We start from the raw sequence: 10,972 nt of genomic DNA on the forward strand, positions 1-10,972 counted from the left end.
TGGCCTGCGTGGTACAGCCTTGCTAGGGAGGATGGGAAAAGTACTCAAAGCCCTGCTTAGCAATTTTGTTCCAGCATATTCTGGTTTTAAAGCAAATCCAGTTGCAATAACGGGGCTCGGAGCCAAACAGCATCGTATTGCCAGCCTGTCTGAAGCAGGGAGCGAGCCCCGTCGTACAGTAATGGTTTGGTTGAAATAATAATAATTTGGTTGAAACCAAATGTAAAAAAGTGGGTAGTCTGCAAAAAGTAAGCATACCTCAAAAATGCTGAAAACTCGGTTTTCAGTTTTTGTGATCCTTTCTGCTACTCACAGTCCAAAATGGTATTTATAATTATAACTACAGGATGTTTGTTGATACTAGTTGTAATGAATATCCCTTTTGGCAAAAATTTCAGCCCATTTTAACAGCACCTATGTTTGATGCTGGCTTTGGGTATATTTAAAAGACAAAGCAGCCTTGCCTCTATCGCTAAAAGAAGCAACTCCCTGCACAGTGGAAGGCTGTAGCTTTCCAGGGGCTCTGGGAGCTTTCTCAACACCAGACTCTGGCGTGGTGGAGAGGGCAGAAGGCAGGTGACTGCCCTCTCCAGCATATAGAAGATGGAAAATTACTTATAGAAGTACTTCTGTATTACAAACGTGAGTGAATCACATTGCACCAGAAAGTTCAGTGGTTGATCTGCTATTGTAACAGGTGGGAAGCATCATCTTTTTCAAGTGCCAGAAGGGATACCTGCTGCAGGGCTCCACCACCAGGACCTGCCTCCCCAACCTGACGTGGAGCGGCATGCAGCCAGACTGCGTCCGTAAGTCTTGGGAGAGGGTTTGTCAAAGGAAACCGGTGCCTTTAACCAAGCTGCTGCCTTGTTTTGTTGCTGTGCTTCGCCATGCTTCACTGTGCAAATTGCTGTCTCCGAAGAGCTGGTAATTTGGTGGGGAGCTCTGACAAAACATATTCTTGAAGAAAAGGGAGATCACACAATCACTTCTCTCCTGACATGACTACACCAGCAGTCGCTTCTGATTTCAGATGAGATTTTTTTTGCTTGTCCCTTCCTCAGAGATTTAGTTTCCGGTGAGACTTTGTTTTGTGCTTTTGGAACAGTATTTGATGGCCGAGATGTGAGCTCACACTCTAGGGACCAAGGTTAACATTTAGCCAGAAGGGCTCTCCGCCAGAGCAGTGTTTCTCCTCATCTTTAATAACGTGTTGCTCTTTCTTTTAAGCTGTCCATCATCTTTTCCCTGCTACACCAGAAGGAGTTTAATGTAATGGATTTAAGTGGTAATATCCATCACGGCCTCTGTATCATAAGTATTAAAAAGCTTTTTCCGCTCCCTTGTGAGGTGGTTTATTGGTGAGATATTTTTCCACTAACAAACCCTGTAGGCGCTTGTTCTGCGGGCAGCCCAACTGGGGCACCCACCTTTAAAAACCCTTGCACGTAGCGTCAGGGGAGAGGGGGGACAGCTGCCCTGGAAGGAGCTGCCCTTCCCTGCTGCTTGCCGGCGTGGTGGGAGCGCGTCCCCAAATTCACTGGCTTCTCTCTGCTGAATTGGAAGACTACAGGGATGCAGCAGCAGCTGTGGCTGTATGTGGGATTTTGCTCCTGGTGCTGGGTGCATTGAAATAGAAGATGGTTTTGGCTTACCCGTGCCAGCAAGGACTACTGAGTTGTCGCCTTGAGGTTTTGTGTAAAGCCTTCTCCGTCCGCAGCGCAGAGCTGGATGCGGTTACTGCTAATGAGTGCTGGGCTGCGGGCTCGCAGCCGGGGCTCTCAGACCACGCGAGTTCGGGTTAGTCTTTCAGCTTTCTGGATTTTATATTTCATCCTCTGTAAAACGAGGATTAAGATAATACCTCATGAAGGCTGCCGAGGATTTGTTTTCATTCATGAGCAGTTTGAGAGCTGCAGAAAGGGCAAATTTACAGTATGGGTGAGAGGGAGCTTCCCGGCTCTGTGATTCATTCGTTTTGTGTTGTAACTTCTCAAGGAAAGTGGTGACACATTTACAGCAGGACCTGATAGAGCAGTGCAGGCACACGCTTGCTCTGGTGCAGGGAGTTGAACAAGCTCAGTTTCCATTTCTGTGGCCAAATCCTGAAAGCTATGGAGCAATTATAGGAATTTATGACTATTGCACACTTCTGAGGACTTACTGTCTGATCCTACGGACAGGTACGTGCACGTTATGAGTAGGATAATGGTCCTATGAAGAGAGATGATACAAAAACAAATCTGTAATGCACTCGCTGGCATCGCTGGCTTAACTTACCGGGTCTCGATGTCCTATAAAGGCGTTCTTCAGTCTGTAGATAGACCTCAGACAAAATTCTGGGGTCAAAGGAAGGAGGAGGGTGTATTTAGCATCATTTGGTTTTGACTTTTTTTCCCCTTAAAAGGTGGGGGGTGGCAGAGCCTGATCTTCAGTTCATGAAAGCTGGAACCAAGCGAAGGATCCCCTAAGAGCTTTAGCCAGAAAGAGCAATCTAGCCAGCGAAGCATGGGAAGCAGTCTCATTAATTCATCAGGCTGGGAAAAATCCAGGCATGGCATTGTCTCCCTCAGTGAGCAGAGAAAGCTTTTGCTGAAAAAAGCTCTTCTAAGAGATCTCTGTCCCTGCTGACGTGATGGTGTCACTCTTCTGCCTTTCCATGTACGACTGGATGGTGTCTCATCTCCGTTTTCTTTGTGCTTTTCAGCTCACCACTGTAAGCAGCCGGAGACCCCCTCCCACGCCAATGTCGGTGCTCTGGATTTGCCATCTCTGGGCTACACCTTGATCTATTCCTGTCAGAGCGGGTACTATCTCACCGGAGGATCCGAGCATCGCACCTGCAAAGCAGATGGCAGCTGGACGGGAAAACCACCTATTTGCCTCGGTAAAAGCTCTGGGCTTGCATGACCCCAGTTTTGTGTTTGCCTGCACCTCTGCAGAGGGGAGCAGTGCAGCCCAAGAGAAAATGGCTCTTCTCTTAGACCTACACCAGCACTCCAGAAGTCGCGTTTGTCTGGCTGAGCTGGCTGTAGGCACCACAGTTCTTGTAGGGACCTGCGCAGCTCCCGGGGGAGAGGCAGCTAGGGGATTTTCTGCCTGGTGGTTCGGATCGAGAAGGATCTGCACAAGGCAAAGATTGTTCTTTACCTCACCAACCTTTTACCTGCCTCCAAGTCCTAGATCAGGAACACATAATGGTCTAATCTTGAAATAGAGCTGCGTGCCTCTCGTGGAGCGCAGTAGCTCTCCCTGGACACTTTGGTTTGGAGCAGATGGCAGGGGAGGGCGGTAAATGAAGCTTTGTGCTGTTGCAAATGGGCTGGGCAGGAACCCGTCCAAAGCCCTTGTACGCAGGGACGAGCAGCCACGTTATGTGTGTGAGCAGTGCCAGCCAAAGGCTGTCCTCTGCTAGCGCCAGCGCAGTAGAAGTGTCTCAACAGCGTCAGACACCACAATATTCACCGGCTGCGGTCTGCTCCTCTCTTTCAGCTGATGTCCGCCCCAGCGGAAGGCCGGTTGGTACCGCACGGGACCCACCGCTCGCCAAGGTGTCAGGTACCGTAGTGGGGTTTGCTTTTCTATGGGACGCAATAGTACTAGATTTGGACCTTACCAGGTCCATCCATCCCATCTGTTCCCCAGGGCAGCCAGAAACCCGGCTGTTCCTTGCAGATCTCGAAACTGCTGGGCTGGTGAGAGCAGCCTGCGTGCCCCGTCCTGTTGGTAATGGACAAGAGCCTTAAGGGAGTCAGGCACCAACATCCACTGCCCTTCCCAGGGCACTCTGGAGATTCGAGCCCTCTAGGATGTTTTACAGTAGACCTTTTTTAAAAAAAATGGGTTTTGTTAGCTTTTCCCAAGAAATTATTTTGGGGGTTGGTTTGTTTTTAAAACTTCAGTGGCATTTTTTGTCAAAACAACAAAATTAAAGTCATCAGCTTGTTTGGTCTTCTCTCTTTGGCTTTGTACTCAGTGATGATAACACAGAGAGTGGGTGGGATTTGAGGTATTTAAATATGTATTTGTGAACTCAAAGAAATTTGCTCTATTTTGATTTCTGAAAAATGGAAATACATGGCAATGCTCTTGTTTTTCTGCATCCCCAATTGTTGTGGTTTTTAGTGCCTGCTGATGTGTTTGCGAGGAATTCCCTTTGGAAAGGCTCCTACGAATACATGGGGAAAAAGCAGCCTGCGATGCTGTCTGTCACTAGCTTCGACCCTGCCACCAGTAAAGTCAACGCCACTCTGATAGACCACAGTGGCGTGGAGCTCCAGGTGTCTGGTAAGGGAGCCGACGTGGCTGTGTGTAGGGATTTACACTTGTCATAAGCGGTATCACAGGGCGAGGGGCAGCGTGCTCTGCTATATGAGTGATGTTGATGCTCTGATAGAGCTTTACAGAACCACCCAGGTTTGAAGTCTCCAATCTTTGATTGGACCAAACCAAACAAAATCAGATACCTGAGTTTGCTTTGCCTCTACCTGAAAGGCAGCTGAGCGCAGTCCATCGTCCATTCCCTGTGTGCTGGAGGAGCAGACTTGTCGTTTAAGATAACCAAGATTAAATGATGTGAGTGCTCCTTGTCCCTGCCCTCCACGGAGCACCAGGTTGTTACTGATCCAGCAACATAACCTGAACGTTAATGGTTGAGTCTCTTCCCATGTGCAAAACGTCTTTAATATCCTGGGGGGTGGACGTGGGATTGTGTGTTTGTGGTGTGTTTCCCAGTGCGTCCCACTGATAGGGTTGGTAGGAGGAGTTATTGTCCACTCTAAGATGATGAGGCGATTTCTCTACTCTCTCAGGTAGAAAGTTAATTACTTCAAACTCCAATAGAGTCATTGTGATCTAGAGATTAAAAGTCACTTATTTTTCAGGCATTTACAAGAAGGAAGATGTGCACCTGCTTCTCCAGGTTTATCAAATAACAGGGCCAGTGGAGATCTTTGTCAACAAGTTCAAAAACGATAAATGGGCTCTAGATGGACACGTAAGTGCACGGGCACCTCATGCACAAAGTCCACCCACACAACTCCTCCCATTGCTATCGCAATCCTGGCTTTTCTCTCACTGAAGCTGAGGGAATAATTCTCTTAGCTGGTGGCCAGATGAGGCTGCTATACTCCAGTGACCTGCTTGCTTGAGGGGGACTTAGGGCATTCTTCCAGCATGCGAGATAACACTACATGACAGTCGCCTCTTCCATGCTCCCTTGCAGCTGTGTGTTTTTGTATTGCCCTGTGGTTTTAAATCTGTAAGTCTTCCAGATAACGCTAAAGGAGAAACCAACATGATTAATTCCGTTTTAACTTTTTATATCGGTTAAACATCAAGTTAGAAGAGCTAATCTTCCCTTACGGAGTCAACTTCTCACCCGCATTTCTGTGTCTGGTAACTTCCCATGCCCTTAAGAAAAGCACTGGAGCTCAGAAGAAATGTGCATCTGATTGACCCATGGCCAGTTGTAGCCCAGAGCCTGCACTATCCCTGTTGAATCAGCAATGTATTCTGTAGTTTATTGCAAATGAGATTTTTTTCTTTTTTTTTTTTCCTTCGTTTGAGACGTGAGAGTCTTAACAAGTTGTTGGGCAGTCAGACTTCTTAAAAAATTCCACAATTTTATGGGGAATTGAGTCAAATTAACGCTGTGCATGAACTTGAAAGAGGCTGTGATGAGATGGGTGCTGAAATCCCAGGGAAGTGTTGAACAAATCTGTTGATCTCTGCTCTCCCGTCACTGCAGGTCTCATCGGAGTCTTCAAGCGGCACGTTTGTGTACCAGGGCTTTGTGCGTGGCAAAGGCTTTGGGCAGTTTGGCCTTCAGAGACTTGGTAAACTTCCTCTGATTCCTACTTTTTCCCTCGATTGCTGAAAGCTGGATTTTAGTGGTAGTGGAGGGTTTTCCAACAGGGAACATTTCTCCTGGCCCTGGCTTTAATTTTCAACCACGCTGAGCCAGATCATATAGCCGGTTTTGAACCGTCAGGTATAATCTTTCCAGCTGCCCTCCGCACATCATTTATAAGAGAATTGGCAAAACTCAAACCAGCCACTGGGGTAGAGAAGTTGAGTGCCCTCAAACCTCTGTACCCCAGGGGGTGGGAGATGGTGGCATCTGAAACCGCAGGTTCTGTTTCTTCACGTTTGAGGCAGAGCGGTGCCGTACTGCATGGGGGAGAGGAGTTTGCCATTGTCTGACAGCACGTGCACCCTGCGCCTTATTTCTTTCTCACCTCCGATTCCTCCCGGTATGATGGATGCAGTAGCTCTGCCCTGGCTTCTGTTTAAATATTAAATACATTGAACACTGGATATTTTGGCAAGGGAGGGTAAACCCATCCTCAGCGCAAGATTTGTGGGAGACAAAGAACACGGCAATAACATTTTTAATTTGGGAACCAAGTGAGGCATTTAAATCAACAGGTTTCTCTTCAAAGACAGAAAGAGTTTGGAGCCACAAATAGTACCTGGACATTTTTATTTTTTCCCCATGTTCCCAGATATCTGACCTAAAAGCCCAAGTCCCATTGCTACCACAAAAAGTGTCTCCATCTCACTTTCAGAAATCAGAGGCACTTGAGAGCTTAGACAAGCCAAGGTCTAAGCTCCTAAATATCTCTTAAAATGTGGCTTGAGCTCCTCCATCTCTTAGGATTTTTGGAATCTGACCCTGGAGTCTTGTCACCTTTATGGAGAATAAGATGTTCATTATTGCAGCCTTTGAAAGTCTCTCTTAAAGCCTAACTTTAAGCATCCAAGTTTGAGTATTTTGGTAAGATAAATCTATTTACATCTCTCTTTAATTGCTGTTCTGAATAAATGATGATGTCAGAGCTAGGCTAGATCTCCAAACCATTCTTCGTGCACCTCAGAAGCTTTTGATTACCTTTTACAGCAGCACTTCTAACCTTCTTACTCTGTTGTTGAAGATGTAACCTGTAACTCAAGCAAACCCCATTTCCCACAGCGGTGTTTTGAAATGCGTTTACTTCTGCTGTGTTTCAGACATCAGCATGATGGAAAATGATCCAGAATCAATAGGACACCATTTTGCATCAAACAGCAGTTCTGTGGCAGCTGCCATTCTTGTGCCTTTCATAGCCCTGATTATTGCAGGGTTTGTGCTTTATCTCTACAAACACAGGTGGGTTTCAGGAATGATGCTAGTAGGTGAAACAAAATTGGGGGCTGACAGAAATATTTGTGAGCTTAACTTAAAAGCACTCCCCCTAGATCTGGTTTCTCATTTAATTCAGAAGGTGAAAAAACAACAGAGCAAGCATGCGTGGAGGGGCGAGGGTGTTAGGAGAAGAGAGCGTTGAGGGCTTTTATGACCATTAATAAGATTTGTGGCAACATTAAGTAGGATAAGGCAAAGTAAATTTCATACTTCAGCGTTCAAGCTGGCTTTGCATATGTTGTAAATTAGTTATTTCTCCTGATCAATGCATTGCTGTGGAAATGTTGCTGCGCTGCAAAGCATTGTGCAGACTGGCCGCTCTGCGGAGGGAGCACACTTAGCAAAGCCCAGGGAGCTGCCTGTGCTACAAATCCGTAGTAAGATTTTTCTATAGATCCCTTCTGCCTTATCCCCAGGTGTTTACCCTCTTCAAAAGCAGCTTTTTCCTTTCCACTGACTTCTCATCAGGGCTGTTCAGCTGGCTACAGCAGCAGTAGCCGTGACCTCTCTGCATTTTCTCTCTGACATCCCACAGGAGAAGACCAAAAGTCCCATTTAATGGCTACGCGGGCCATGAAAACACCAACGTCCGAGCAACGTTTGAAAATCCGATGTACGACCGAAACCTGCAGCCCACAGACATCATGGCCAACGAGACGGAGTTCACAGTCAGCACGGTGTGCACGGCCGTATAGCACCCGTCCCCTCTGCGGTGAGTGGGCAGAAAGGGAGCGTGAGAGCGGGACAGTGCCACCCCTCGCTTTTGTCATTTTTTAAATGCTGTATCGAAGCAGCGGTTCGAAGGAGCACCCAGAGCGGTTTGGATTGCCCGGGAGATCATCTCTGCCCGGGGCAAGAACCAAACCAGCATCCCCATCTCTGGGTCTCAGGCGCTCGCTGCCGGTTGGGGCACGACGTCTTGGGGAGCAGTTGGCAAAGCAAATCCAAATAGCCCTGTGGTGAGAACAGTCACTGCGTGAAGGAAAAAATGAGTCTCAGAGAGATCGTTCGCTGTGTGACTCCAGACAGGGTGTTTTGCACAGCAATCAGAGGAGGGTAAAGCAAGGGGTTTAAAAGTTCTACTGCACAGGCACAGAGAAATAACTTAATCTCATAAACAAAAGTACCCTATGGACTGTAAGAGCACTTCTGGACTGGAACGTTCTTAGTTTGAGATAACGAAGCCGTTGCAGGCTCTCCCAGCATTTCTGTGTGTAATAACAAGGTGTTTGCTTCTCTCTTGCCCTTCTTTTCCCATTGTCCCAGATTCCTCCGGGGTCGGTGTCTAGTGGATGATTGTGTTTCACCTCACTAGTCTCCATCCATTCCCTCCCCATCTCCCTCCTCCCGACCTTGTTGAGGCTGTGGAGAAGCTGCTACACCTTGTTGGACTTTGCGTTAACTCCTGAGAGACTGCTGAGTTGTCCTCCATCGTCCTTACCCACTCTCTCCATCCCGCCGTGGATAACGAAGCCAACCAAAGGTCTGCTCCGGCACAGCTCCTCTCTCCCACCCTGCCAGTGGGTCTCAGCCCAACGTCAAGACCTGGAGAAGTGAAGGACCTGGGAGGCGAGGTGACGGGAAGGCTTTTACAACCTGCTGTTGGCTATAATGTTCCTGGAGGGAGCGGTGGGGTGTTGGGGATCCCACCAACTGCCCCCCACTTCGGGAAGAGCTTGGTCAACAAAGAGGCAAAAGCAGGTTGTACTGCACGAGGTGCTGATTGAGGTTTATGGAAAATACCAGTACGGGACAGGATGAGTACTTGCTTTGTCTTTGGTTTTGTGGGTTATTTCTTTGGTTTTTTTTCTAACCCAGGGCTTTCGCAGAGGAAGAGTTTTCAAATGGGAACTTTTCAATGAGAGAAGCAAAACTTTGCAAGCTTTTCTCCTCTTCCCCGTATTTAATTTTCCTTTGGGCATCCTTGCTGCGTTTCTTCTGCCCAATGTTCATTTCAGGCAGCTCTCAAGGCTGATAAGAAAACGTCCCCCATCTCTGGCCCTCTCCCAGCAGCTGCTGATTTTAGCTGTGTCCAAACACCCTAATTGGGAAACTGCTGACAGACACGAAGGGACGAAAACCTCTTCAAAAAAAACCTCTAACAAATACCGATTCCCCCCCAATGGCATTCAAAAGCCTTTGCCCTTTCCATATTGATCCTCCAAATGGCAATGCAATAAGAGTTTTAATTTCTATCCAAAGCTGTTCCCTTTATTTCCCAGGGGCAGAAAGGTTGCCTTGGCTTTCATGAGAGCAGATAAGGCAGCTTGACATTTTTCCTCCCTTATAAGAGAATGATGCTTTTGTGATGACACTGTCCTCCTCTAATAAAGAGGAGAGCTGCTCTTGTTGATTCGGGGTTTTAGTCTGTTTAGTTTGAGTCGCTGTTTCTTAGGCCAGGCTGGAGTCAAGGTTCGCAACAGTGCCATTTTACCAACTGTAAGTCAAGTGAAATACAGCTGATGTAGAGCAGTATGTGTCAATGAAGTAGCTGCTTCTTACAGAAGACTTGAAGGGAAGACAGAATTAAAACAAATGGGATGGTGTTTACATCCATGCTTGCATTTAAATGCTGGCTTTCCCCTACCTAATGTCAGCTGAGGTTTTGTCTAATGAAAACCACAGGGTAGTTTTCTTCTGTTTTGTTTATTCTTTTACTCTGTGTGTGTGCGTGTGTGTATATATATATAAATATTTTTTAAAATTTTTTTTTTTTACTTCAGTCTCTTATTCAGCGCTCTTAGAGTAAGCAGCATTCTGCAGCCTAATTGCTGAACAGCCAGCCTGCCAAAAAATGCCATCTCTGCTCCCCAAAACATGCAAAGGTGCTCTGATTTATTCCCAAGAGGTGGGTGCAAGCGCGTGCGTGAGGCAGAGCCCCGATCCAACACGGACAGAAGTCCCGGAGACGCTGCCCGCATGCAGGTGGGCACACACAGGTAGCTCAGGACCAGTGCCGGACTGTGTCCTGCGGCAAGGCACGCTCCCAGCTCACGCCAAACATGCAGGACAGGCGGAGATGGCTTCACCTTCCAGCTGGTTGTGGGACTAAATTCCTTTGGGGTAGCCAGGCTGGGCTGGCAGCGGTGCCTGCCGCTCTCTGGGCACCTCCAGCTTGTAGGACATGGAGCCCAGAGCAAGCTGAAGGGTAAGTGAGAAAAAGGGGAGCCCGACCGGGCTGCTGTGGCACTGGGGTCTGGGGCCAAGGCACGTCTCCCCTCCAACTCATCCTGGGTGAAGGCAGGGAGCTGCCTCCCCTTTACGCTGGTGTAACAAGACCGGGCTGTTCCCCCGGCTCCTTTGCTTGCGTCTGCAAGTAGAGAGCTGGTCCCTGCCTTCAGGTCCGCTCTCCTTGGCCCCTATTTGGCCCCAGGGTCCCTTCCAACCTAAATTATTCTGTCATTTGTGCCCTCGGCCAAACCCACAGCCCATTCTCCTGGTCTTTGTCCAGCCCCGGTAACGCAGCCAAGGGACCGGGCTCCCGTGCGTAGCAGATCCCGAAGGCAGCGCCGTTTTGCTCTACCTGGTGCTCTGATGCCAATGGTTGCAACGTTCTGGCTCCTCTTTCAGTACCCAAAACTCGAACACCTCGCAGGCTCCCGCAACAGCAGAGCTTGAATCTTTCCAAGCTCCTGGCACCGAGCTCGAGGAAGAAACCTTTCCCAGCTGCAAAGGGTGCTGAGCCCCGGGCACGCACCAAGCAGGCTGCTCTGAGCGCAGGGCAGGGATGTACACACACGCACACAGCACCAGCAGAGCCCACGTTTGCTTTTCGGACTTTTCTCA

The 10,972-nt window shown here is 48.2% G+C and overlaps 1 protein-coding gene across 1 annotated transcript in view; it reads left to right on the plus strand.

Annotated features, from left to right (window-relative positions):
* Positions 1-8,858, plus strand: part of CSMD2 (CUB and Sushi multiple domains 2) — a 306,984-nt gene extending 298,126 nt beyond the window's left edge. Inside the window, exons 63-71 of the mRNA XM_075047281.1 lie at positions 698-809; positions 2,708-2,887; positions 3,493-3,558; positions 4,126-4,287; positions 4,884-4,996; positions 5,750-5,837; positions 7,012-7,150; positions 7,722-7,898; positions 8,453-8,858. Of these exons, the coding sequence (XP_074903382.1) occupies positions 698-809; positions 2,708-2,887; positions 3,493-3,558; positions 4,126-4,287; positions 4,884-4,996; positions 5,750-5,837; positions 7,012-7,150; positions 7,722-7,881 (1,020 nt within the window). The 3' untranslated portion in view covers positions 7,882-7,898; positions 8,453-8,858. The remainder of the gene's footprint in view (positions 1-697; positions 810-2,707; positions 2,888-3,492; positions 3,559-4,125; positions 4,288-4,883; positions 4,997-5,749; positions 5,838-7,011; positions 7,151-7,721; positions 7,899-8,452) is intronic.
* The last annotated feature ends 2,114 nt before the right edge of the window (positions 8,859-10,972 follow it).

The sequence above is a fragment of the Buteo buteo genome, chromosome 16 (genome assembly GCF_964188355.1).
Source record: "Buteo buteo chromosome 16, bButBut1.hap1.1, whole genome shotgun sequence".
NCBI classification, from domain to species: Eukaryota; Metazoa; Chordata; class Aves; order Accipitriformes; family Accipitridae; genus Buteo; species Buteo buteo.